The sequence below is a fragment of the Podarcis melisellensis genome (genome assembly GCF_964234715.1).
Source record: "Podarcis melisellensis genome assembly, chromosome: 2".
NCBI lineage: Eukaryota > Metazoa > Chordata > Lepidosauria > Squamata > Lacertidae > Podarcis > Podarcis melisellensis.
Window position 1 is genome coordinate 64,838,949 of NC_138529.1, and position 27,835 is coordinate 64,866,783.

Sequence of the window (27,835 nt, forward strand, 5' to 3'; positions counted from 1 at the left end):
GAGCATCAATGGTAAAGTCTGGAGAGCCAGTGTGGTGTAGTAGTTAGAATGTCAGGCTTCTTCTTCTTTGGCGATCACTTGTAGCCATGTAAGATTGTCTTCCATAAACACGGTCTTAACAGTGAGTCTGTAAGTGACTGTGGAGGCCAATTCTGGATCTACACATCCTTCCACAGTGGGGACATAGGTTTCCTGGCGGGATTTGCCAAGTGTGCCTTCCTCTTAGCACGTTTCTCCCTTTTGTCCTGAGTTCAAGCATCTTCAAAGCCCATGACACCTTCGGTAAAGGCTGTTCTCCAATTGGATCTGCGAGGTCAGGGTTCAAATCCCCATTCAGCCATGAAGCTCACTAGGTGACATTGGCCAGTCACTGCCACTCAGTCTAGTATTCCTATCAGGGTTGTTGTGGGGATTAAACAAGCAGGGAGAGAATCATGGAAGCCACCTCCAATTCCTTGAAGAAAATATGGGATATAAATGCAATCGATCAGACCCGGCTCCCACATATAGGCAGAGGCAAACACATAACGTACTGACAATCAGGAAACCAGTGAGACTATTTCTATTGTAAGCCTTGTTTAGTCTCAACATAGGAAGCCACCTCATTTATGTATTTATTTATCTGAAATTCTGTTCACCCTTCCTTCCAAAGGAGCCCAGGGCAGCAAGGACAGCCAGAAGATTCCAAAACTGTTAAAAGAAGATTCCAAAACTGTTAAAAACACCTAAAAAAAGATTCATTTTAAAACAAGTAAGCAAACTTTTTCAGCAGGGGGCCGGTCCACTGTCCCTCAGACCTTGTGGTGGACTGGACTATATTTTTGAGGGAAATAATGAACAAATTCCTATGCCCCATAAATAACCCAGAGGTGCATTTTAAATAAAAGGACACATTCTACTCATGTAAAAACATGCTGATTCCCAGACAGCCTGCGGGCTGGATTTAGAAGGCGATTGGGCCAGATCCGGTGCCCGGGCCTTAGTTTTCCTACCCATGTTTTAAAACATTCTAAAAACTGTTACAGTTAAAACCATTGTTTCATCCAGTGATCTCAGGGTTTATTTTATTTTGGTTGTTTATTTACATCCCACCTTTTCTTCCAAGGAGCTCAAGGCGGCGTATATGATTCTCCCCTCCCTCATTTAATCCCCACAATAACCATGTGAGGTAGGTTAGGCCAAAAGGCAGTCACTAGTCCATGGTCACCCAGTGAGCTTCATGAGCCAGTGGGGTTTTGAACCCTAGTTCCAGTCCAACGCTGGAATTGCATGGGGTTGGACTAGATCATGGGTAGGCAAACTAAGGCCTGGGGGCCAGATCTGGCCCAATCGCCTTCTAAATCCGGTCTGCGGGCGGTCCGAGAATCCACCTGTTTTTACATGAGTAGAATGTCTCCTTTTGTTTAAAATGCATCTCTGGGTTATTTGTGGGGCATAGGAATTCGTTCATATCTATTTTTTCCAAAATATAGTCTGCCCCCCCACAAGGTCTGAGGGACTGTGGACCCCCCCCCCAGCTGAAAAAGTTTGCTGACCCCTGGACTAGATTATCCACAGGGTCCCTTCTAATTCTAGGATTCTCTGCTGCCACTGCCATGTGGTAGGAATGGCTATGTACATGTACCTCTTTTCAGCCAGATTCATGCCAAGAATTGTGCCACCTGTGCCCTAGACGACGATTGCCCAGGGCTCCTCAGTAAGCGAAGTAGCCTCCCAGACACAGATGATGTCTGTGGGAGAAAGGCAGGCCATGACATTAATGTGGATGCGCTCTCTTCCAAAATTATATGTTGCTTGTTTTCTTTCAGGAGTATTGATGTGGGAGATATTCAGCGAAGGCAAAATGCCTTACGAGAACAAGACCAACGCTGAAGTGGTGGAAGAAATCAGTGCTGGTTTACGTTTGTATAAGCCCAGACTGGCCTCCAATACCATTTATACGCTCATGAGACATTGCTGGAGTGAGGTCAGTACTAGAACAGAAATTACTTCATATATGGGAAGAGGGATCAGAATGCCACCTCGTAAAGGGGGATCTGAAACAGCACTGGTCTTTACTTAAGGCGAGCAGAAGTAGTCCTGCTATCACATTTAAACATTCTAAGAAAAATAATATGCAGGTTTAGAATTTTAATTGGTCAAAAATTATGGAAAATCTGTCATGTTAGTGTGGGGTTATCCCACTGCAGGTGTTAACTAGATTACCAATGCCAGGACGTTTGCGTTTTCATCAGCAATATAATTCTCGTAAACTTTAACATACTTGTCAGATTAAAATTAAGAACGATGGTGACGACGTAGGGCCACAATCAGAAGAAACCTTTTTCATGTATTTCCCAGCTCATGGGGCTGTCTGCCATATTCTGCACCTAGCCTTTTGCTTCCTGGTGAGAGGAAGCTTTGCCTGGTACCAGAAGAAAATGGGCTCACTGCACAGAAACGGGACTGGGCTGGCTTGTCACATATGAGCTGCTGTCTATTGTTTTCACCATCATGTAATGCTTACAAAAAAACACTGCAGCTGCTATACTTTTTATATATGCTGGAAGACGCCCAGAGTGGCTGGGGCAACCCAGTCAGATGGACGGGGTACAAATAAATTATTATTATTATTCCTTCTTAGAAGGTTTTCAGTAAGAATGCTGGCATATATATTTTTAGCTTATTGATGATTTTAATTATTTGTTTGAATGTTTTAAAATAGTTGCTTTTAACTGTATTTTCCATGGTAATTTTATTTTATTTGTAAACCACTTTTGAGTTTTTGTTACAATTGGGCAGTATAGAAATCCTGCAAAAATTCATTAATTAATTGCTTTTCTGGTTGTTATTGGCCTTTACAATATGGTCTTCAGTGTTGTCTTCTATGTTGTCCCTTCAGAAGCAAGAGGACAGACCCCCCTTCTCTACCCTGCTCTACCAGCTCAACGAAATATCTGAATCTGATCTTTAACTAAAGATGAAAGGAAGCTGCTTCTTAATTAAAAAAGAAAAAAAGATATGAAAAGCATGACCACGTTTAGCACACCTTGTTCAGATGTATTCATTCACCTTGAAGTAGCTGACCTGGGACAGAAATAGCGACAGGAATCCTGGCTATTTAAAAGTCCTACACAAACTGAGAAAACTGATAATGCAAGATGCTTTCAGGGTTGTGTCTAATTATCTGTTCAGTGAGGATTCAGTGAGGATCCAGGAGTCTATCTTCTGTTTCACATGGTGATAACCGATATTGAAGATGATGAACTGTCATTGCTTTATGGAGCTGACACTTTTTTTTTTTATTGAAAAATGACTCATTTCAAGGGGAACTGAAGTATGACTCTCGTCCTCCAAGCCTGCTTGAAGCTGAACGGGAATATTAAGCTATTCATAAACAAATGTTTTGACAGCAAATTCAAAACACAATCTTCTTACAAAATAAATTGCATGGATTAACATAGGACACAGCAGGGACAGGTGGGACTCGTTACTGCATCTTGTACATTGGGAAAGTTAAGAATGGACTGCTTGCTTTGGAGCTCTGGAGTATAAACTATAGGATTCTGCTACTTGTTTATTTTCACTCTTTACACAATGTGTTGAAAGAAAGGATGGGGGATATGTATCTTCAGCAGGGTTAGCTAATATACAAATATTGTATAATATATTCTTTCACTATCAACTGTTTTTAATGTTGTTACAAGAAACATGGGTAAAAAAATGTGAGGCCCTCAGGTGGCAAGTGTTGAATGCTATTAATGACAACAAATTGTTACTTTATTTTACATGAGAGAAATATAAATATATGATATATAATGTACATTATATTGAACTTCCACTTTAGTTGCCAAAATTTCTTGAACTGGCCCTTTACCTGCTTACCCATTTCCAATGGTCAATTGCAATGTACATTATTATAAAATACCCTGCTGGACTGCTCTCCATTCGAGGATGACTTTGAACTGATTGTATTGTATTAGAATAGTATAGCTATTTAAGAGTTTTTGTACATTGTTATTGCTGTGATTATGTTTTTGTATTGTGTTTTCATTGTATAAATTTTGTTAGCCTCTTTGACCATTTTTAGATTGTAAAACTAGAGGTTCTTTTAGAAAAATGCTGGAAAATAAATAACGGAAATATGGAATATGTAGATGAGATGAGAAAACTATTACAAACAGTTGGAGAGTAATATGTCCTGTTGTCTTCCATGTAAATACTATCATTACAAAAAGTTTCAGTGCACAGGTTCACATTTAACAAATCTTATATATAAAGGAGAGTTCTATTGGATATTGGTGGTTGGCCCCAAAACAGGAACTTTAAAACAAATGTCCTGATCCAGCAAGAATGCCACTGTATACACCAGGCATAGGCAAACTCTGGCCTTCCAGATGTTTGGGACTACAATTCCCATAATCCCTGACCACTGGTCCTGTTAGCTAGGGATGATGGGGATTGTAGTCCCAAACATCTGGAGGGCCAGAGTTTGCCTATGCTTGGTAAATGCAGCCTACATATGTTCCTTGTGTTAATTTCCGTAGTCCAGACACATCTCATCCAGGCTCTACTTAACTGACTGAATGTATTTCTGGTGCAAGGCTGTACATCTGCATCCAGGACACAATTGTTGCATAAGACCATTGTAGCTAAATCAAGGACCAGGCTGTATCCTATGGAAGGGAGACTTTGCTGCAGAGTTATCTTTGACAGTGCTAAAAACTGAGATACGAAAGCTAGAAGCTAAATGGCACCTTAAACCTAGCTTATGGGCGCAACAATGACATTGCCCTCAAAGAGGTGGAGCTGTATCTTGCTCTGGCATTTCAGAGTTGTACCCTCAGTGTACAACTCAGGACTTGCTTGTCCTTGGTGTAAAGGATTTGTAATAATCTGATACTGGACATAGTTTTGCATAAAAGCCTTTCTGGTCCACATTTTTTGAAATTGTTTTGGATTAGTAAATATATGAGCACCTTGTATCAAACATTTTGTTAATCATTTCTAAACAAAATAATAATAAAACATTCATATCTCCCCCCCTTTTTTTTTTAGGTAAAGAAAGGGTGGAAATTAGAAGCATACACTTGACAACCTAGGGCTGGCTGAATGCTGCACAGGAGAGGCTTAAACTCAGGGGTCAGCAACCTTTTTCAGCAGGGGGCCAGTCCACTGTCCCTCAGACCTTGTGGGGGGCCGGACTATATTTTGAAAAATAATAATGAATGAATTCCAATGCCCCACAAATAACCCAGAGATGCATTTTAAATAAAAGGGCACATTCTACTCTTGTAAAAAAACGCTGATTCCCGGACCGTCCGCGGGCCAGACCCGGCCCCCGGACCTTAGTTTGCCTACCCATGCTTAAACTGCTTGCCTTATCCCACTCTTTTTGGAGCCTCCTGCTCCTCTATTCAGCCCTTAAGATGAGAGAGAAACGCCGAGGCCAACAGGCAGGCGCCCACTCTTTCTCCCAGCAAGCAAGCGGACGCGCAGTTGCTGCTCATGCCGCCCATTTCTGTCGTTCTTCTCCCCTCCTTCCCTCAGTCTGCCTACAGAATTTGCTCCAGCAGCAGAGCCCATTCCTCCAGCAGTTTCAAGGAGGGCGGGCTATGGGGGGGGCGGTGGTTTCACAACCCGCGAAACTCCAGTCCGCTGTCGTTAACAGGTGCAGTTGCTGCCTGACAGGGGGACACGGTCTATGCACGCTGCGGAGGCGTGCAGGGCGGAGGTTGCGCGCGCGCGGGAGGGGGCAGGTTTCTTTCTCGTGCAGGGGGTGGGGGGCGATGAGCACAAGAGCTCAGGAAGCGCGCAAGCTGTAGCCATTTCCTGCTCTTTGTGCGTGTGTGTGAAAAGGAGGGAGGGGGAGAGAGAGGGAGCCTGTCTGCCTAGGAGTGTGTGTGTGTGTGTGCTTGTGTGTGACACGAATAGATCCGAGGAGGAGGAGGAGGCCGAGGCTGTGGCGGCGAAGGTGGAGACTGCCGAGTGGTGGCAGCAGCGGCGCCTCAGCATCTCTGCCTCCTCCGTTGCCCGCCGCTCGCTGCTGCATCCCGCGCAGAGCCCAGCCGCAGAGGCCGGCAGCATCCTCGCTCCCAAGGCCAGGTAAAAAAAAGAACCACACACACCGGTGGATCCCGCCACCCCGCAGCCGGGGATCCTGGGGGCGCGACGACGATGGCATCCCGGCGCGCGCGGCTGGAGGAGCCGCTGTCGAGCACGAGGCGGAGCGGCCACGACTAAGGCGGCGGCGGCGGCGGGGTGGGAAGATGCCTTCTCGGCTTCGGCGAAGGGTCTGCGGCCCGGAGGACGTGGGGGTGGCGGTTGCATTTATATATATATATAGACGCAGGTGCGGGGTCGTTTTCCTCCCGGCGACAGAAACGGCGGACCTTCGTCAACATCCGTCGCCCGCCCCTGCCCGCAATCCATTCATCTCCTGCTCGCTTCGGCCGCTGACCGTGGCGGAAGGAGGTGATGGTGGTTTGATGTGGGAGCGAAATCTGGGCAGTGTTTGCGCAGGAGGGGTCTCCCCCCTGCCAAGCCTGGCAGCCCGTTACCTCCCAAGGGCCGAATATGACAGCTTTGCTTGAAGGGCGTTGAACCATGAGACTGCAAAGCTCTGCCATGATTCAAACGGGTTTGCAACAGGCTTCTGGCAAGACCCCGGGCTCTTCCCCCCCCCCGCCCGTATATTTTTATTTTTGCATGGGGCGCGGGGCTGTCGCTTGCTAGGATGCATTTCAAAGCATGGGTGCAGGCCTGGCGGGGTGGGTGGGTGGGTGTCGCAGGTGGCCAGGTGCCGAAAGAAATTAGGCCCAGCTTGGGTTCCAAAGGAAGGATTTTCCAAGAGATCTCCCAGAATGCCTCGAGCTACCTGGGATATTTCAAGGCCTCCTTGTTTATTATAGAGCACCAAGCAAGTTCCGTGTGATTGGTTTGTTTCCTATGGTGGGGAGGGGTAGGGGTGGAAAAAATTGTGGTGGTTCCCAGGATTCTCTGCAAAAATGAAATGCTTATTCTGTCTTTCTTAATGAGCACATAGGGTTTAATTAAACAGTGGCTTCAAGGATCAAATCGTAGCTTGTCATTCCCTTGCACAGTTGGTCAGTAATTTAGTCATTAGGTGGTTGTGGGGTTGTTGTTGTTGCTTTTGTTGTTTATTTCTGTCTTTTTGGTAGGGAAATTGAAGGTGTGGTGCATAGGCAGAGATAGCTCAGGGTGTGGGAGGTGAATGGAAAATGCTCAAAGGGAAATGATGTGGATTCACAGCAAGCATGCACATTATGAAAACTGGAAAAAATAAAATAAAAAAGATGATTCAGTGGTAGAGGTGAAGGTGCAAATAAACATAGTTGAAAAAACAATGTTGCAGATCATACTGAAAGAAGCAGTTGGAGCCAATGGGATATGTGGTCTTTAACTTTGTAGAATTTGAGGTACTGTAATTCACTCAAAATATATTTTGGTTTGGACAATAATAAATCAAGCTTGATTTTTTAAAAAATTCTTTTCCTGTCCTGTGTCATGTACACTCATATCTGCATTCCATCCTTGAGAATACATTTAAACAGTGTTATACCGAAGCATTTGTCTGAGTCAAACTTTTGAACCCACAAGGTGTGAGTGGGTTGGAAATGAATTAGCTAGTTTATAGGGCCAAGAAGGTCCCAGATGACAGGAGATGAATTGGTTTTGCAGAGAATTGCTGCACAAGTCACAGCTGAGATCTGTGAGGGGAGAAAAAATGAGAAGGGCAAATAGAAGTGGGTGAGTTCTGATGGAGCTTCTCTGGACTCTTTATTCCCATATGTGCCTAGTGGGAGTTAAATGTAAATAAATAAATAAAAGAACAAACCAGAATTTGAAGTTGCAGCTGAAAAGGATATTGTTGGTGATTCAGAGGGGGCCTCTGAGCCATCTGTTGCTGTCATTGTGGTGGCTGGGGCTCTTGGGTTTCACATCAAAATAATCTTAAGTAATGAGGTTGAACTGACCTGCAGGAAATGGAAAGGAAGGCAAGCTGTGATCAGGTGTTATTTGTTGTATTAGACAGTGAACTGCACCTCAGGATGTGTAGAGGATTTTTGGTTGCTAAAATAATCATCTGGCTCCAACTATTTTAAAATCAAGCTTTGCTCAACACAGCAGTACTCAGAGTGAGAGATGCACCTCTTCACAGAAGTCATCTAGGAAACAGCCCCTACCAACCTACCTACCAACGAATTAACCACACTCTCCTAAATGAGTGCTTTAGAAGTCTCCCTGTGATGTCATTGTGTGCATTTCTGCATATATTCTAGATCATCTGTTTTTCTTACAATTAAGTTTTGTTTTCCTGCAAACCTCATTCCCCAACCTCATTTTAGCTTTTTATTTTATTTATTATGTGTACCTCACTTTCCCACTCCCCAAAGGCAGCTTACAGTCATTTAAAATCCAAACAAGAGTTAAATGCTATTTCTGAAAGTTGGAAGATCTTTTGCAGTGGCTTCTGGTGCTATGTTGGAAACTGCAGCCAGAATGGGAAATTAGATACACCACAGTACCCATGGAGAAGAACCTGGGTATGCGCCTGGAGCTGTTCTGACATAATAAGTAACTCTGGTTAGATGGAAATGGAAACTTCTGTATTCCTTGTGGCCACCCGAGAAGAGAGGGAGCTGGAGGAGTGTGCAAGCTCAAGGCTTGTGCACTTAATGCTAAATCATAGTTTAGTGTCCCATCCAAATGCAGTCATTGGGTCTTCCATTTCAACTTGTATTAGATATGTATATTCTAACATTTCAGCTATGAGAAGAAGGGGGGGTGTCCCTTTAGGGGTGTAACAAGGAATTGGCTATTTGTCTCCGTCTCTACCGCCTTACATTCCTGGGAAGGAAAGAAAGGAGTCATCACAGGGAAAACATCAATGCATGAGGCAGATGGTTCTGGGTGATTTCAACATAAAAGCTAAGGTGACTTTGTCTGGTGTAGTTCAGGAATTCATGGCCTCCATGACAATCATGGACCTGTCTTAGATTATATCTCAGCCAGTGCATGTTGCAGAACTCACAATGGATCTTGCCTTCTGTCTGGAACAGATGATAATGTCATTACTTGATCAGGTTTGACCTGTAAGCTCCCCAGGGGTCTGGGGTGGTTTTGATGCTCCATCCTTGCTGGCTCATTGAACCAGAGGGACCTGGACTGTCAACGCTGGCCATCTGCAGAGTCCTATATACTCCTATATACTTGTAGGATCTTAGAGTAATTAAGTGATAGGCTCCACAGCTAGATATGTGTCCATCACCATTGTGATATAGCGTTGTCCACTTCAGTGTCGTCCAACAGAGTTGTTTTGTGTGGTGAGGGGTGTCCTGTGTGTGGGCGTCATGAAACAGACCTTGGAACCCATAGAAGCCCACTAGGAAGAACTAGCAGTGCATGAGCTAGTTCACATAGGGCTGCCTTTGAATCTGTTTCAGAAACTTCAGCTGATGTAGAGCATAGCCATTTGGTTATCGGCAGGTGGTCAGCACATGCTACCTTGATTGGGTTGCCAGTGCATTTTTGGACCCACGTTAAAGTACTGGTTATTACCTTTAAAGCCCGGGATGGTTTGGAGCCAATCAAGTTATTTAAAGGATCACTTGAAGCCATATGGTCTTGCCCACAGCTTAAGAACTCAGAGGGCTGACTTCAGTGCCTGCCTGTAAAGTCAGTTAGACTGATGAGCAAATGTATATAACCTGAAATTATGGAATGCAGTTCTGTAGTGATTAGGCAGACCCCCATCTCGCACGTTTTTTAAAAAAGTTTTTGATAGAGGGGGACATGAATGAGTTAACTGGGTTAAGGCTGAGTTAAAATTTATGCTGGTGATTTAAACATTATTATTTATTGTTGCTGACTTTTAAAAGGTTTTTTGGAATGTGTTTGCATTTTAAAATACTGTATGAGAAGGTACTATGTGGACACTCTCAGAAAGTGTAGTACAGTATATGTCCCTTAAATAAATAACTAATGTTACGCTTTGTAGACAACAGTGAAAGAGGGCATTTTCAAATAATTTGGTGGATGTTTCATTAGCTTAGCTTATTGTTACAGAGCAGAATTTTATTTCATAAGAATTAATGTGTGCTTATAGGAAGTGCTTTAATTGCATAGCTTCCATGTCCTGGCTTAGTGTAAATATATAGCTATCCATCAAAGCGACAGGTATTTCTACAACACCACTATGACCCCCTAATATTTCTTCTTGGTATAAAGTGTTTAGAAAAGCAGTATCCCAGTGGAATACAGTAATTCTAAAGTGATAGCGTAGGGACATATGGTGGGAATGAATGTCATACATTAATTCATAGAATTGAGCAAATGAGATGAGAACTGGTATTAAAAATGAAAAATTTTGAACTATTGAAAACTAATTAAAACTATTAAAACTATTGAAAAATTTAGGCTGATGGTAGTTCAGTAAATGTGTGCCTCAATTACATTTTTTAGCTTCTTTGCAGTATTCCTGCTGGTTCCCATTAGACCAATGGTCTTCCACACGCGAGTCAGAAGAACCCATGAGTTGACCATAGCCTGACCTATGGTCACAGCAGGAACTCTACCACCATAGCAATATATTATGTAAAATCAAAAATTGGATCTCTAAGCTCCTTGGGCTAATGATATATAACAGATGGGACAGCTGACCCAACTCATTTTTCAATATTAATTATTTCTGTGAAATATGTGTCAGTTTGGAATATGTGGTATTTACTTTATTCAGAATGCACACATTTTGATAATTTAATTAGAATGTTTTGTTTACATCCAATTAACTATTACTTAGAGGACAGGATTCAACAAATGAGTCCCATCACCAGAAGGTCTGCACAAGGACTTCTGCATATGCAACAGGGCTTCTCCCCCTCCCTCCCCTGCAGACCCCCTGCAATTGGCTTATGGGGGGAGGTTGTTTGCAAGAACCCCCTGGAGCAGCTCATGGAGAAGAGAGGGGATCAGTCCGTCTAGCAAGCCGAATTGCTTGTCCTGATAGAACAATCACATTAGTGCTACACTGAATTCCTCCCAGAGTCGATCCATTGAAATTAATGGATATAACTTAGTCATAGCTATTAATTCATCAAGTCTACTCTGAATATGGCTAATCTTGGATTAGAGATGGAAAGGCCTGAAAAAGGAATCGGGGGGGGGGGAGGAATGTCCTACCCAGGCCTTACTTTTGTGGTTTTTTCTTAATCATTCTCAAACAAAATAATATTTTTTTAACAAAATATTTGAGGCAAGGTGCTCATATATATACTAATCCAAAACGATTTCAAAAAATGTGTAACAGCAAGACTTTTATGGAAAACTATGTACAGTATCAGATTATTACAATTCCTTTACACCGAGGACAAGCAAGTCCTGAGTTGTACATTGAGGGTTGTTGTTGTTGTTTAGTCGTGTCGGACTCTTCGTGACCCCATGGACCAGAGAACACCAGGCTCCTCTGTCCTCTACTGCCTCCCGCAGTTTGGTCAAACTCATGCTGGTAGCCTCGAAAACACTATCCAACCATCTCGTCCTCTGTCGCCCCCTTCTCCTTGTGCCCTCCATCTTTCCCAACATCAGGGTCTTTTCCAGGGAGTCTTCTCTTCTCATGAGGTGGCCAAAGTACTGGAGCCTCAGCTTCACAATCTGTCCTTCCAGTGAGCACTCACGGTTGATTTCCTTCAGTATGGAGAGCTTTGATCTTCTTGCAGTCCATGGGACTCTCAAGAGTCTCCTCCAGCACCATAATTCAAAAGCATCAATTCTTCGGCGATCAGCCTTCTTTATGGTCCAGCTCAACTTTGAAATGCAAGAGCAAGATATAGTTCCACCTCTTTGAGGGCAATGCCATTGTTGTGCCCTGTGAGTTCCAAACCTAGATGCCAGGCCAAGGAATGGCCTGAGTGGGTGCAGCTGCACTCAAACTGAGAGAATAACAGAAAGCCTTCCCTGAACCTTCTCTATATAACCTTCCGTGATTCAACACAAGAATCAGGAGCACCTTTGCTGTTATAGGCTCCCCATATGAGCTTCCCTATGGATTGAGGTTTACTGGGGTGGTCCTTCTGGTGCTTCCAACCCTGAGTGAAATTTGGGGTTCTATGACCTGCCAGAAGGCCTTCCCAGTAACAACATCCCAGCTGTGGAGCACAGTAACCAAGCCTTTGCCATCAGTTGTATAGGCCTTTCATATGTGTTAATTATGGTGCCAAAAAGATATATTTATATGAAGGAAAGGGGGTATAGGGAGAATCCAGGGCTTGTCTGCAGAGTGGAAGTAAAGGAGGACCTTTTTCTGCTTCCCCACTTCTAGCCGCTCTCTGAAGCATGGAGAAGAGACCCTTTTAAGAAGAAGAAGAAGAAGATTTTGGATTTGATATCCCGCCTTTCACTCCCTTTAAGGAGTCTCAAAGCAGCGAACAATCTTCTTTCCCTTCTTCCCTCACAACAAACACTCTGTGAGGTGAGTGGGGCTGAGAGACTTCAGAGAAGTGTGACTGGCCCAAGGTCACCCAGCAGCTGCATGTGGAATATTAGGGGGGTGGGCTTTGTTTTTTGCAGTCTTCACATGAGGCCTAGACCATGTGAAAAATGAACATAATATTTTAGCTGCCGTTCATTCATTTCCAGCTTTGTATTCTTGTTATTAAAGACGTGTGCCTAGACATTCTGTTGTTGCGCCCATAACCTAGGGTTAAGGTGCCGTTTAGCTCCTAGCTTTCATATCTCAGTTTCTAACACTGTGGCAGAGACGCCCACCTTGAGTGTCCAGTTTGCAAACCTAAGACTTAAGTGTCCTTCCATGATCCCACTCCAAGGAGGGGTCGCCTCTCTCCACAGGCAGGATCAGTGAATGTGAGTGAGGCGGCACTGAGCAAAAGGGATGGAGGGAAGGAGGGAAAAGGCAACTGTGTATTCCTATCCCTGCATTGAAGCACCATCAAAGCCTGAGCCAGAGCTGCTTCTTCCTGGCTACCTCTTCTTCCTGCACTAATAATAATAAATGTGCCACTCCTCTTGCTGCACACCAGGCAGTAACTCCAGACGGCCAGCCATGTGGCTCTGCTGGGGGGGGGGGAAGGCACCTCTGCTTTGAGTTTCACACCCACCCCCTTCACTTCTCATCCAACATCCAAGCAGTCTTTTTGAAGCAAGCAAGGGGGCAGGACTCAGGTGACTCTGAGGCCGAAAAAGAAAGACGCTTCTTCACTTCTCAAAGACCAGAAAGGAAGGGACCAGAAACCTTGCCTTGGTTGTGCCTGAGCTGTTCCCACACGTGGAATGTGACTTGTGAATGGAGAGTTTCAAACTGTCCCTATAACATTTCCTTTGGCATATAAAATGGTATTGTATTTCTCAGGCTCATGACTGATGCTCAGGTTGAGAAGGGCTATTCCTTAGGTTAAAATTGCTAAGTGACAGTTTTGATTGCTAGCAGTTTACTTGGAGGCAGTTTTGTGTTGTTGTTTTGCAGTGTGTGTGTGTGTTGGTTGACCTGCTTGAGTTATCTGTTTTGCAGGTAGCATTTTGATGATTACCTGCTGTTCAAATGTCTTCTAGTAGTTTGACTCTTTGACTATCTTCTTCAGTCACAACTTTGTTTTTTGGAATTCTGCAGTGTTGAAGATGGAGCCGTTCTAAGTTGATTTCTGAATCATATGTTCCTTGTTAAACATGGAGGAGCTATTCTTTTGTTCTCATAGGATGGTGACTGCACATTTATGAAAGCACTTGCCCCAGACCAATTGAGTAGTTTTCCCATGTTCATCATGGAACAAGTGCTTCCAGACAGCACAAGGTCATCCTACTCGAGTGATAATTTTGCCTAGGGAGTTGCTGGTTTAGGCTGGCTTTGTCATGTCTGGAAATACTTAAATACTCTTTTTAGGTCCTCTGTGAAGAACAGAAGGCATTGCACAGAAAATAATTTTTAAGAAAGGGGGGCGGATCACTTAAGATTTTTTGGAGATAGTGTCTTCTGTGCTTCATCATGTAATTTGAAGCAGAGTATGTGCTGTGTGAAAGGTCAAAAGTCTCCTTGTGGTTTTTTTTTGGGGGGGGATGAAAAAAAGTCCCTTCTTTCAAGTTAGCTGATGCAATCCACTTCTAGTGTAGAAAGTATGTAGTTATCTGTTGAGAGCTTGGTGCTGTAACAGTAGTCGGTCAGGCATGACAGTGCAGGAAGTATTGCACCTATACATGAACCACAAAGAGTACAGTTTCTATCCCTCCCACCCCATCCTGTTTTCTCTTTTGAACACTCGCTTTGTCAGCTCTGTCCCATATAAACCCACGAGGCACAGATGGCTTCTGTTGGCTAATACCCCCTGCTGACCTTTTGAGGATCACTGACCCAGTAACCCCATTGCAGTATCACTGGAAAAAAGAAGGAACTATTTGGCTTTTATGGCTGTGGAGATGATGACAGCGGCGGCACTAAGTAGCAGATGTTCTTGGCTCATGTGGGAAAGCTTGATAATTCTGCCATTATAGCAACAAAAATCTCTCCTTAAAATCATGAATTGAAAAGGAAAAGACATGAGATTAGTGTGTAAGCTTTTTCAAGTTGAATCAATGGTAGGTAGGGTTGCCATTCCCCCCCCCCCCCCAGAAAGGGCTCCTGTGCTTTGGATGGCTACCCAAGGAGCAGATACTTTGCTGGGGTAATTTTTCTCGGTAGGGAAATTAAATGGGGAAAGCTTCATCTGTTAATATTTCTGCATGCCAGGGACCAAGCCAGAAAAAAACTCCTGGCAATTCTAATTATGCAGAATATGCATATATTTTGCTTCGCTGTTCTCATTTAAATATTTTTGTCTGTTTGGGGTAATGATATCCATGAACAATTGTGCTGCTTTAGAGGGGAATAGTACATCCTTTCCCCTTTCCATATTACAGCCAAACTTTTGTAAGAAGCAATATTTGAGTGATAACAATACTCAGCCATGTTGTAAGCAAGGCTTTCTAGCTTCAGACCTGCCCTAGCTTCCTTTACTTTCAACAACATTTTCACACAGAGACTCTGCCAGTGAAACTTCCGCCCTCAAAGAAAACAGCATCTCAAAGCAACCAGCAGTGACAGGAGCAGCCATGCCTGCTGAACCTCTCCATGTCATGAAGCCGTTAAACGCACATGTAGACTCCTTCATTTCATGAGCACATGCACAAAGAAATATGTGGAGCAGAAGCACAGCATGAAATCTGCTATGTGGGATGGAGTTTGCACTGAAGATATTTTGCTTTCTAATGCGGTTTTGTAAAGATAAACTTGGGCTGCTGTCCTAAGCCCACTTACCTGGGAGTAAGCTCTACTAAATGCAATAAGATTTCTAAGTGGACATGATTAGGATTGCATTGTTAGTCATGTATCTTATGCCCAGAAACCAAAGGCACTATTATAAATAGGCTGCAGATGTTATGTAACATGGAATGATCCAGCAACTACAAGAAATTTGTTGTTACTGTTTTCTAAGCTTCTCTGCTCTTGTCCACATGCAACATTTCCAGTTTTGAGACCAATGGCCACTTTCTGAGGCACTCCAGCCCTCTTCTCCAGCTGCTGAACACTTCAAAATGCTAAGCGCTATCACATAGGCACCTTAAATAGGACTTTCATATCACCTCACATCACCTGGCAGGGAAACCTCAGTGCCAGGTTTGCACATTTATCAGTAGGTGTGAACCAGCCCTGAGATGCACAGAATAAAAATGTGACAGAATCGAACTGTGGGATATAACCTCATTTCATGCAAGACTGCAGTGAGATAAACAAGAGGCATTCACTTCAGTACCTCTGAGGGAATATTATTATAATGTGTGCATTCCTCAAGAGGATTGCTACTCCGCCTACCTTTGGGCTTGCTCCCAGGGGCAATGAAATGCAAGCTCTTTGGGTTCTATGAATGTGTAAAGAGTTTGAGTTCAGCTCCTTCAAAATGAGAATAGTTGGTGTGACCCATATTTCTTCCTTCTGGAAACCTTTTCTTGTAAATCACTGACCACAAAGCCTAGGCAGGCAGCTGCTTTGCTGTGACAGCTGTTTATCACACTTGCCATAAGGACCTTTTCTGAATTACCTCATCTGATCGTTGTGTCCATCTGTTGTCACTTCCATACTTGAGATTGTAATACACATTAAATAACAGAGCCTTGACGAACACTACAGTTTTGCAGGGCCTACTGGTCCACAGATAAATAAAGATAAACAGACATCCATAAGTCCTTGTACAAGGGGAGGAAACACATTCCTCTGCTAGACATAGACACCTTTGCACATCTCCCCCCCCCCACTCCCCATTCAGTAGACTTCAGAGAATGTAGTTTGACCTGTAAAGAATCAATTAGTTGTTTGATCCGATCTAAAATGCCCCATGGGAATGCAAAGATAATTCAACAGTTGTATAGTGTGCTCGGATGAATTATCAGAATTTTACAGACTCAGGAATAATAATTAGTTTATTCAGCAATGTCGGCCTCTGGGTTATATTGACAGAGGCCAAACTTAATTGATAAAACCTCATAAACAGAAGTAGAAGAGGCATTTATTTTATTGAGCAATAATGCCAGTGTATCTGCTGCACTGAATCTGCACATGTTCTCTTAAGGTTGTGTTTCCTTTGCAGATATAACCACACTTTCCCACCACACTGCAGGTGCCTGTGCAAGTGCTGTAGACATTTGTTGGTTGTTTCCTTTTTCTGATGTGAAAAATAACAAAGTACACAGAATATTAAAAGAAGCACATGATCAGAACAATTGAATTAACTGGATAAGTAGAAGCTTTTGTAAGATGATGCAAAATAAGGGAAATGTTTTCTGGGTGTCACATGTGAAAGTGTTATCACTGAGGACTTCTCTTCTGACAAACGGGGTTGGTTTCTCCATACTCAGGGGACTCAGTAGGTACATGAAATTATAAAGTTTGTACATTTAAAAAAAGCAGAGCAGAGTTCCCAGGGTGTTACTTGGGACTGTGTGTGTATGGAAATAGTTTAAGACAGTGAGGCAATGCTTCTTAAAGCGGCTGCACCACAGTAATGGTGTACTGTTGGCCCATAGTATGGTAACTACATTACAAGGTTACTATTGCACAAATGTCATGCAGAAGGTAGTCACAAGATCTTTAGATACACAAGGTACTGGAATGCTACAGATTATCCTTGTATCTCTCATCTGTGTCTCTTTTATCTTTCTCAAGACGAAAACATTTTATCTACCTGCCACTATATGATTGTGGTGTAGCCTTGTCTTAACTGCTTGTGTATGTAAATCAAATCAAGTCAATGTGGTTTTCCTAATGATCTCAATGATCCACATGTGGGCTACCAGCAGGCTATCTTAATGCTATCTTATGGCAGTTTCCCTTTGGAAATGCAGCCGTGCAGCTTTGTCCTATGCAGGTTAACTCAGCAGTATATGGTGTGTTGTTGGCCTGGTGGAGCTAAGTGTGTGTAGTATTGCAGCCCAGTCTGCATTCTAATCCATAGTTACATCTTTAATTCCTACTGATTTTAATGGGGCATGTGTTTGCATGTTGGCCTGTTGTCTAATTTGATTCCATTTGTTCTGAATCCCTAAGTTTTCTGGCACTGGTTCTCTAACATAATCTTATTTTCTTTGAGTTTAGTTGTGAGTCTGAAAGCTTGGAGCCATGACGACTCACGTAACACTGGAGGATGCTCTGTCCAATGTGGACCTGCTGGAGGAGCTGCCACTACCTGATCAGCAGCCATGCATCGAGCCACCTCCATCGTCTATCATGTACCAGGTAAACAGCAGGTCTTCAAACATTTTATTCTAGGGCCTGCATGCTTTTGCCATTCATTTTTGCAGTTCGCGGTATTATGAAGTCAAGCAGAAAACATTGTTGGGGAAATATGTAATACAGTAAGCAACAAAGGATGACTGCAAGGTTTCTAAGCTGGGGCATTCAGAAGAAGGTCCACTATTTGATTGCTGATTCATGACCATAAACTGTTTTTTTATATAATCAACTTTTTATTTTGTTCTCTGTACATCCCAATGTTCTTTTGTTGCTATGGCCGATGGCTGACACAAATGGGCTGTAGTGAAGTATTTTGCAAACATGCAAAGTGGCATATTCACTGCTCACATCTGTTACCAAGTTCGACCCAAAGTATCACGTCGTGCAACCAGCGTAAATCTTCTGCTAAAATTGGTCAGTGCTACACGAGCTGATGTTACACCATGCTCTTTTAATAATAAATTCTTCCACAAGGAGTTACAAAAAAATCAGGGAAGTTGTTTCCTGTGTTGGTCTAAATATTTTCAACAGAGCAAGAAGCTGAAAGGTTGAGATGGAGGAGGGAAGCTGAGGGTGGTTAAATCCTATGCCTCAATTTCTTTCTGTTTTGACTGTTTAGATAATAAAAAATGACTGAGGTGGAAGAGACCTTATACCACTGAGATTCCAGGCCTTAATAAAGTTTCAGAACTCTTCCCTCATATATATATTTTTCCCTCTCTTGCATTGCATGCTTTCTCTGGGGAAAGTTTGACTGACGCTGACCCCGGTGAAAGCACAGGAACCTTTTCTTGTATAACAGTTTCCTTCCTGAGATTGATTGACTATCTTTCAAACAGGGCTATGATCCCTTTGCTTCCCTTTCCATGCTGTCTTGTGGAAACATGTATTGGTATAGGTGTGCGTTCTAAGCACAGTAATGATCAAATAAGCATGAATTCACTCATCCAGATTGTTGGCTACTGCCTTGTGAATGACCACACCATACGATTTATTAAAACCTGCTACTATGGCTTCCCTTGTTGACTAATTACTGATAAAAGACAATGACACTGTAGTGACTGCATAATAAATCTATGCGTTCCAGCTATCAAATAAGTGTTACTCTGTGTGTGAGAGCTTGCTCTAACTGCGAGCGGCATTAACCCTTGTTTTTTTATTTGCTCGCAGGCCAACTTTGACACCAATTTTGAAGACAGAAATGCCTTTGTAACTGGCATTGCTAGGTATATTGAACAAGCTACAGTGCACTCAAGCATGGTAAGTGCCATAGATTATACACAGCTGCCTACACTAAAGGGGACTCGGTGTAAAGTTGGTTGAAGTGTAATTGTTTTTTTGTGGTAACCAGCGCTGCCATTCTGCCAAAATGTGTGTCTGTCTTCCAGAATGAAATGCTGGAGGAAGGGCATGAATATGCAGTGATGCTTTACACCTGGAGGAGCTGTTCCAGGGCCATTCCCCAGGTAAGATGTACGGTTGGACTCAAGCCCAGCCCACTCAGACAGAAATTACAGTCCAGGGGGAACAAGGGATGGAAATATTTAGAAGAATTGCAGAGAACCTGGGCTAAGGTATTGGCATAGGGGCTCTGATTTAGGTCTTGGTGAGGATGATACACGTTTTCCATCTTCTCACTATCAAAATGTTCAGCGGTGCTGAGGTTCTGAGTTTGTGTGATCAGGGTGGGGTGGCTTTAAGAGGGGATTAGACAAATTCATGGATGATAATGTTGGATATCGATCTGCCGTGACACCTGATTACTTTATGATCGTCAATCAGCAGTTTATAACGGGTCCGGCACACTTCTTCAAAGCTGCGCCACTGTTGCTCCCTTCAGGTCACGGCTTAGCAGAGTAGAACACAGCGGTGTAAAGCAGTCTTACTTCCTTCAGGCAAGCATACACAGACAGCTCCGTCTATTTACAGCTCTTTATTGAAACATTTCATCAACAGAATCCATCACTGCTTGCGGCCATATCCAAAGGCACTTCTTTCTCTCTCAGAGACACAGAGAGAACCTGAACGTACAGGGAACAAGCTCCTCCTTAGCTTCTGTCTCCTCCCAGCTTCTAAAAACTGACGTCAGTAGGTGACGCACTCACTCAGAACACTTAACCATTTAAGTTCTGAACTATCACAGATAAGGCTATCGGTATCTACTAGCTATAATGGCTGTGCTCTTCTTCCATGGTTGGAGACAGTATACTTCTGAATATCAGTTGCTGAAAACCACAGGAGGGGAGAGAGATGTTGTGCTTAGGGCCTGCTTGCATTTAGTTGGCCACTGTGAGAACAGGATGCTGAACTGGTTGGGCCACTGGCCAGATCCAACAGACTCTTCTTATGTTCGTATGGGCCTTTGTTACTGGGTCAGGAGCTTGTCTTCTGGGGATCCAAATTTTCTCCCACAGTGTTTGTTAAGATGCCTATATTAAACACAAATCAACAATGTCATTCCTATTTCATCAGCATAAGCTTCCAAATGCCATACAGGTCACAGAGAATAGCATTGCACTAAGCACTGTTAAGGCCTCCTCTGGGCTATTGTGATTAACTTATAAATACCATTTCCAGTGTGAATTCAGTATGATACCAGATTGCTCTATATGCAGCCTGGGAAATACTCTAATTCAGCAAGCAGTGCTGGTATTGGTGCCATTATGGACTCCAAGCTGGATCAATATGCAGTTCTCCTAAGGGTTATCTTTTGCTGTTTGACTAATGCGTCCCTATCCCTTTAGCCTTTGTAAATCCCAGCTGAATATTTCCTTGCTTCACATGAATTTTTGATCACATGCTCTAGTTTCTTGCTTTGATCACTGAAGCATATTGCAGGCGAACTTATGCAAACCAGGTTAAAAGACCACTAGATCATACTGATGAAGGGAATGACTCTTAGGAGAGAAAGAAAAAAAATGTGCACAAATTCTTGAGAGCCTGATGTATCTACTTCTGTTGTTCTGCCTATCTGCCATACAGTGTATGCTACACTTCAGTTAACTTCACAGAGGCTTCGTGTGTATTTATTCAATCTGTTTCTAGTTCACCTTTTAGGTCACAAGCACTCACAAAACTGATTACAATAAAAATCTATGTAGGGCACCATCAATAAAGCTTGGTGGAATAAATAAGAAATCTTTTGGTGCCGCTTCAAGGCCACAAGAGAGGGAGGCAACCATAAATTTGGGGGAGGTAATTGCAGACGTTTGTGGAGCCATCACTGAAAAGGCTCTTTCCCTAGTACCTGCCAAAACAATTGACTTTAGTGTCAGGCTAGAGAACAGGGCCTTTGAAGCCAATAATTGGGCTCTGGCAGGTTCATATAGGTATAGGCTGTCCTGCTACAGAATATCTCTTTATTCAGCTAGTCATTTAATATATGAAAATAAGTGTAGAATTTTTTTTGTAACCTGGTCTTATTGAGTGTGGAAGATTTTTTTCTTCTAAAGGAAAATAATTAAAAAGCAGTGGTTTTTATTTAAATTGTTTTGGAAGATAAGATTTGATTTAATTAAAAAACCAAAAACTTTAGAAAATTTAGAAACAAAAAAGAATAAGCGATGAAAATGCAAATGCAATATTATGATGTCTTCCCAAATTCAAATAGAAACAAAGTGTTAAGCAAATATAAAGTATGTGCTGCTGGCCAAAGATCATTTTTGATACATATTACTATTTAGAAAATGCTCACAAAATTATCTGGCTTGGTGACTCTCCTTATCACAGATCTCTGTCACGCTGCTGTCAAAATAAAAAAGCAGAACATTTGTCCTATTAGGATAACTAATGAAAATAGGTGTTGTCCTTCAGGTAAAGTGCAACGAACAGCCAAATCGGGTTGAGATTTATGAAAAGACTGTGGAAGTCTTGGAGCCAGAAGTTACAAAGCTCATGAAGTTCATGTATTTTCAGGTAGGTTTTGGGGGAGTTTCAAAATTCCTGTTTCAATATGATCTCTTTTGCTCAACAGCACGGTCAGTTCTGATGTTGCAGAGTAAAGCTGAAAATGCTTCTAGGAATGTGCCTTAGTTCACCGTATCTCATTGCGGGGAGGTGGGAGAGCAGTGTGCTTGCTTTAAATTTGGCACATTTGCCAAAAATGTAACATTCTTTTCATTCACATAGCTGACCTATTTGAAGTTCTTAGTTGACACGATTCAACTTTGGGTGGGATTCAGCTAATGCGTCCTGCCAGCAGAAGTCCTTGCACAGGGCTAGGGAAGGGGGGATCATTCCATCTGGCAAGCCCAAACACTTGCCTTGACGGAACGATCGCCTTAGTGCAGCATTGAATTCCTTCCATACTATTTTCAAAACTTTCTGTGCCTTCCCCCTGTTGAGTCAACAAACTACTTGCATAACTGATGGTGGGCAAAGTTTTAGTCTCTCAAATTCAGTTTGGGTCTTTACTTGTGACACATAACATAGTCTGTAAACGAGCAAGCCGTAGAATATGATCTCAGGTGATGACAACATTTTGAAACAGAAGTTTTTCCTCTTTAACGTAGCAGTATAAAGAACAGCAGTCAAATCAGTGGTCTGCCCAAAGTACCTAAACACCTTTTTGAGGGACACTAAATAGAACAGCAATGTTGGGGTTAGGTCTGAGAACCATTTTCTGCTTCAGGTATGCTGCTCTGAGCACCAAATATGGGTTTGTTTTCTTTCCTGTAAGATCTGTCAGCAGTTTTGAACATGTGTTTTGAGATCTGCAATTTCTACCTGAAAAGCTACAGGGGACAAGCAGAAGAGAACATTAACATTTCATTTTCACATTTTATTCATCTCAGCAGATAAAACTGCCCTGCTGCTTGCTGAGTTGATATTTGTTTATTTCAGACTATCTATCATCTATCTATCTATCTATCTATCTATCTATCTATCTATCTATATCTACTAACTAACCAACTAGTAAAGGTAAAGGTACCCCTGCCCGTACGGGCCAGTCTTGACAGACTCTGGGGTTGTGCGCCCATCTCACTTAAGAGGCCAGGGGCCAGCGCTGTCCGGAGACACTTCCGGGTCACGTGGCCAGCGTGACAAAGCTGCATCTGGCGAGCCAGAGCCACACACGGAAACGCCGTTTACCTTCCCGCTGGTAAGCGGTCCCTATTTATCTACTTGCACCCGGAGGTGCTTTCGAACTGCTAGGTTGGCAGGCGCTGGGACCGAGCAGTGGGAGCGCTCCCCGCCGCAGGGATTCGAACCGCCGACCTTTCGATCGGCAAGTCCTAGGCGCTGAGGCTTTAACCCACAGCGCCACCTGCGTCCCCACAACTAACCAACTACATACATACTATTCAACTACTTTTGCTTTTTGAATTTTTCTCTTCGATAAAGCTAAAAGGTCAATATTTTGAACAATGATTTCAACTGCTGGGTGGAAACATGGTAATGTTGAGGCTGAAAAGGGGAAAGAGCAGGCGATGGGATCCTGATCCTAGTCAGAACAAGGCTATTCTCAGCAACTATTTGCTCAAGGCCATCCCATTTCACCCCACCTCTGAATTATCCATTTGTTGCTGTTTTCCAGAGAAAGGCCATTGAGCGATTCTGCAGCGAGGTAAAACGTTTGTGTCATGCAGAGAGAAGGAAAGACTTTGTTTCTGAAGCATATCTACTGACATTGGGAAAGTTTATCAACATGTTTGCTGTCCTGGATGAATTGAAAAATATGAAGTGCAGTGTCAAAAACGACCACTCTGCCTACAAAAGGTGAGATTGGTGGATGCCAGTGCATTTTTAGTGTTGCCGTTCTGAGAGGGTGAATTGTTGGGACCTTTGGAATTAGGCCCTGTGTTATTCCAGCAGTCTATGAGAAATATTTAGCAGTAGAAATCTATTTTTAGGGAAGCAAAGATAATGAAACGGAATGTTTCTCTTAACCTTATGGTAAAGGCTCTTTTTACAGGCCTGTATTACATGGCCACAAACTAGCATAGTATGTACAGAAATACCCGGGTCAAGGTAGGATTTCTGTTGTCTTTCAGAGCAGCCCAGTTTTTGAGGAAAATGGCTGATCCCCAGTCTATTCAGGAATCGCAGAACCTTTCCATGTTCCTAGCAAATCATAACAGGATCACACAGGTATGGTAGTTTTATATTATTTTTTCTCCCGTCATGTGCTCAGTTAAGTTACTACTGTTTTGCTTTTTATGTGCGTTATAAAGCTTTAATTCCTGTTTTTAAGTCATAGACTGTCATCTTGAACATAGAATTATTTAAATAATTAAAATTAAATAATTTAGCAAAGTTAAATAATTGACCTAGTCTAGGTTTGTTGTCAGATTGTTGTCACCCCCATTAAACATTTTATCCTTGCAACAATCTGTGAGGTAGGTTAGGTGGAGAAAGATTGACTGGCCCAAGGTGCCCCTTTGAGTAGTGATTTGAACTTGGGTTTCTCCAATCCTTGTCCCAATGCTTCTCAACTGGTATCCTCCAGGTGTTTTCGGCTACAATCCCCACCATTCCTGACCTTTGGCTATACTAGCTATGGCTAATAGGAGTTCAGTACAAAAAAATAATAATATTGAAGGCACCAGGCTGGAGAAGGCTGCCCTAACCATTGCGCCGCAATTCCTTTGTACCTGCATTTGTTATCTGGAAAGGCCATAACCAATACTTGTTGACTCTGTACACTGAAGTAATTAAATTAAGTTTCACAGTCTTTAAACATTTTTATTTTTGTCCTTAGTTTGAAATTACTGAGGGTCTTGTGGGTTGTTACGTTTTTTTAAGTGCCTGCATCAGCAGCTAGAAGTCATTCCAGGTTATGAGGAGCTGTTGGCTGATATTGTGAACATCTGTGTGGATTACTACGAAAACAAGATGTACTTGACGCCCAGTGAGAAGCATATGCTCCTAAAGGTAACATCTCTACCTCTCTCCAAAGATGACTTATCTGTCTCTTGATCTTTCCCTCTCTCATTGTGATCCTTGTTCTAAAAATAAATGTTTTTATGGTTCCTGGTTATTCTCCTCCCCATTTTGCTTCCACTTTTTTTTCTTTTACCCATATTGTGTCAGGCTTAAGTTTCACCTCTTCATGAAGACACAACAGCCCTTTATTTACAAATGGGATCCAGTCTTTGGCAGAGTCGGTTTAATGCCTCTTCCTTCCACATACTTTACTACTACTTCTACTATTATTATTATTATTATTATTACTAATAATACTTACATCCCACTTCATAGCCCTGACAGGCTCTCAAAGCAGCTTACATAAGATTTCTCACAATAAAAAACATATTCAGATCTGGTATCGGGTACAAAAATAACATAGTATCCCTACAAGTTCCTTCCCTCATCCTTGGTGTTTCCCTTCGGCCCCTGCCGACTAGGCAAATGGTGTCTTTTAAGACAAGAGAGTGGGTTTGAGCAGCTGACACTCACTCAGCCCATGATGTAGGCAAGCCTTCCCTTGCTTGCAGTTGCCAGTTGCCAGGCAACAGTTCCCACTGACGGGAGGCAATTGATATGTGCCTGCTTTGAGAGACCATTACTGTCTGAAAAGTGGGATAGAAAAGTAAGTAATGTACTCTCAGAGAATAAAGACCAGTCATCAGGTGGTGTGAAACATTTCTTCTCCAGTTTAGGATTCTACCCTTGAACTAAGCTTCCGAGCCACACAAAAGGCAAACTTGGTGTATCTTGGAAACATTCCTCATTACAGAGACCGGGCCTATTCCTAGCATTACCATTTAAAAAACAACCCTTACCTCACCTGTGTTGTCAGTCAGAATAGACAATATTGGGTTAGATGCACAAAGTCTGGCATAGTATAAGGCAGCTTCTTATGATTATTAATGAATTTCAGAAGAAATAAAGTTGGAATTGATAAGCCGTAAACACCCCTAGCTGTGATGTTGGATTAGCTTATAACTTTCCTGAAAATATCACTGTTCTTCCCACCAGACCTCTATGCTTATCTCATTTTTCTGCTAGGTGATGGGCTTTGGTCTCTATCTCATGGACGGAAATGTCAGTAACATTTACAAACTAGATGCCAAGAAGAGAATCAACCTCAGTAAAATTGACAAGTTTTTCAAGGTCAGTGTCTGGCATTGCTTTGGCTTAGGATTGTCTCCAAAGGAATCTGTGGTCATGCTGCTTGGGATATCTGTCTGGGGCAAAGCAAGCACAATTTGTGAAAGATTGAGATGCTGGAATGCAATTGCATTGGAAATCTTCAGTGTCTGACATTACAGTAAGCTGAACAGCTGAGTTTTTGTTTGATGCCATGTTTGTGATATTGGATAAAACTTGCTAAAGTTGCAGTCTCAACCTGCTTCTTAGTGTGCCACTTTTTCCCATTTCCATCACTTTTCTTTGAGGAATATTGTCATGGTGCTGCTAACTGTCCATATTTGCAGCATTTCAGAGTCATTGTACTCACGTTCGATTTTTACAGCATGGCTACAGACTTTATATTGGGTAGGGCAATCTGTTCCTATGTTATGCAACAGGTAGACTCCACTTATACCCAGATATTGTGCCCACAACATATAGACTGTGAGCTGCCGTAGTGAGAGTCCATTTCCATCCCTGTTGAAAATGCTGTATTCTGTGTTATCAACAATGCTTTCATTACCATGAGTGGTGAATTTAAGTGCCTTGGAATTTTAGCTACATAGGCAGGCGGGATGTGCTGGGGTCAGTACTGTACAATTGCAAATGAAGCCTTCTAAATGTGTTGAGTATTTTAACACCATGCAAATATCATGCTCAAAAAAGTGTAACAAAAACTACAGGTGCATAATAGTTGGAAGGGGGCAGCTGGCTGGATAATGTGCTCATCAAGACCTGGCTTCGCACCAATGTCAACCAATGCAATGTAGATCATAGAATGTGTCGCAAGCAGAAGGCAAGTACACTGTGGAGAGGAGCCAAAGAACAGTTCTTCAGATAACCCTGCCCTCACCAAGACACCAATATCAGTTTTTTGAAAAATGCCAGTGGTGCCTTACTGCTTTTAGAATGGCCTTATTGGGGTGGACATTTGACAAAGTTCCACTTGCTCTGCCAGTGTGGAGAGAAATAAAATGGCAGACTCAATGAGGAAGAGCAAGGTAGCAGGTTGAGGTGCTCCTTGGAATGCCACGTTTCGTTGAGATTCTTTCTCTCCTCAGTGTTGTCACGTGTAATATGTTTTCAAACATGGCAACAAAATTTGGCAGACAGCATATATTAAAAAGTTCACAATTTAACCGTTACCTGTGTTACTGGCATCCTATGAGTGGACCCAATGACCACTTGTAAACTTTGTCAACCAAGTTTTGCTTCATGTGTTGTATGAAGAATGAGTTCTCATGGCTGATGTCTATATTGTGAGGGTAATGAATGTGTGTAGGGGAGTCGCTTGACTGAAAACATGTGGCAAAAATGTGTCCAAGAACCTCAGCCGGTCATGATTTATGTTTTCCATGTGTTTCCAAAGTTAACATGTTTCTTCCAGTCTTGTAGTGGTTACAACAGAGATGCACAGGGAGCAAAGGAAAACTTAACTTTTTCAAAATAAATTTCAACATAAATGAATTTCACTCCTAGTAGCTGCAGCATGAAGGGTCTTGCCATTTTAAGCAATGTTAGAACAAAGTACAGTGATTCCAAATAGCCAAAGCTTGTTTGAAAATCTGTGCTGTTCATTCTTTGGGATGGAGTTTGCAGACTGTTTTTCCTCCCAACAATGCCTTCGGAATGACCTTACATCATGATGTGGTGTTACAACTGAGGCACTGGGGGGATGGGGACTGGACAGGCCAATTGTCTGCTGACTACAGCTGCTGCACACCACCAGTTGTGACAGAAAAAGTAAATTTCTGTTAAAGAAAAGTTTTATTAAAAAAGGTGTTTTGGGCCCCATTGTTGCCTTTGAAAACCTATCCAGTTTTCGCTGCCTGCTCCAAAATAACTTGGTTTTCTCTTCCCATTTTACCCACCCCTATCCCATCCCAATTCACCCCACAGATTATCAGCAAGAGCTTTGGAAATGTACTATTTATTCATAGCCACACACTATTCCTGTGATGAAGGCAAACTAGGATTGTCAAAGTTTAAACC

At 42.6% G+C, this 27,835-nt stretch overlaps 2 protein-coding genes across 6 annotated transcripts in view; both read left to right on the plus strand.

Annotated features, from left to right (window-relative positions):
* ITK (IL2 inducible T cell kinase) overlaps nt 1-4,356 on the plus strand; it is a 33,538-nt gene extending 29,182 nt beyond the window's left edge. For both annotated transcript variants that reach the window (XM_081901044.1, XM_081901043.1), the window contains exons 16-17: nt 1,809-1,966; nt 2,882-4,356. In XM_081901044.1, the coding sequence (XP_081757170.1) occupies nt 1,809-1,966; nt 2,882-2,953 (230 nt within the window). In that variant the 3' untranslated portion in view covers nt 2,954-4,356. The remainder of the gene's footprint in view (nt 1-1,808; nt 1,967-2,881) is intronic.
* A 1,443-nt stretch (nt 4,357-5,799) lies between these two features.
* CYFIP2 (cytoplasmic FMR1 interacting protein 2) overlaps nt 5,800-27,835 on the plus strand; it is a 64,763-nt gene continuing 42,727 nt past the window's right edge. For 2 of the 4 annotated variants that reach the window (XM_081900996.1, XM_081900995.1), the window contains exons 1-9: nt 5,800-6,084; nt 17,633-17,773; nt 18,941-19,030; nt 19,159-19,236; nt 21,584-21,685; nt 23,307-23,488; nt 23,764-23,860; nt 24,515-24,643; nt 25,721-25,825. In XM_081900996.1, coding sequence (XP_081757122.1) covers nt 17,657-17,773; nt 18,941-19,030; nt 19,159-19,236; nt 21,584-21,685; nt 23,307-23,488; nt 23,764-23,860; nt 24,515-24,643; nt 25,721-25,825 — 900 coding nt within the window. In that variant the 5' untranslated portion in view covers nt 5,800-6,084; nt 17,633-17,656. Of the gene's footprint in view, nt 6,085-6,324; nt 6,454-17,632; nt 17,774-18,940; nt 19,031-19,158; nt 19,237-21,583; nt 21,686-23,306; nt 23,489-23,763; nt 23,861-24,514; nt 24,644-25,720; nt 25,826-27,835 lie in introns of those variants that run through there. The other 2 variants (XM_081900993.1, XM_081900994.1) reach the window with 2 other exon arrangements.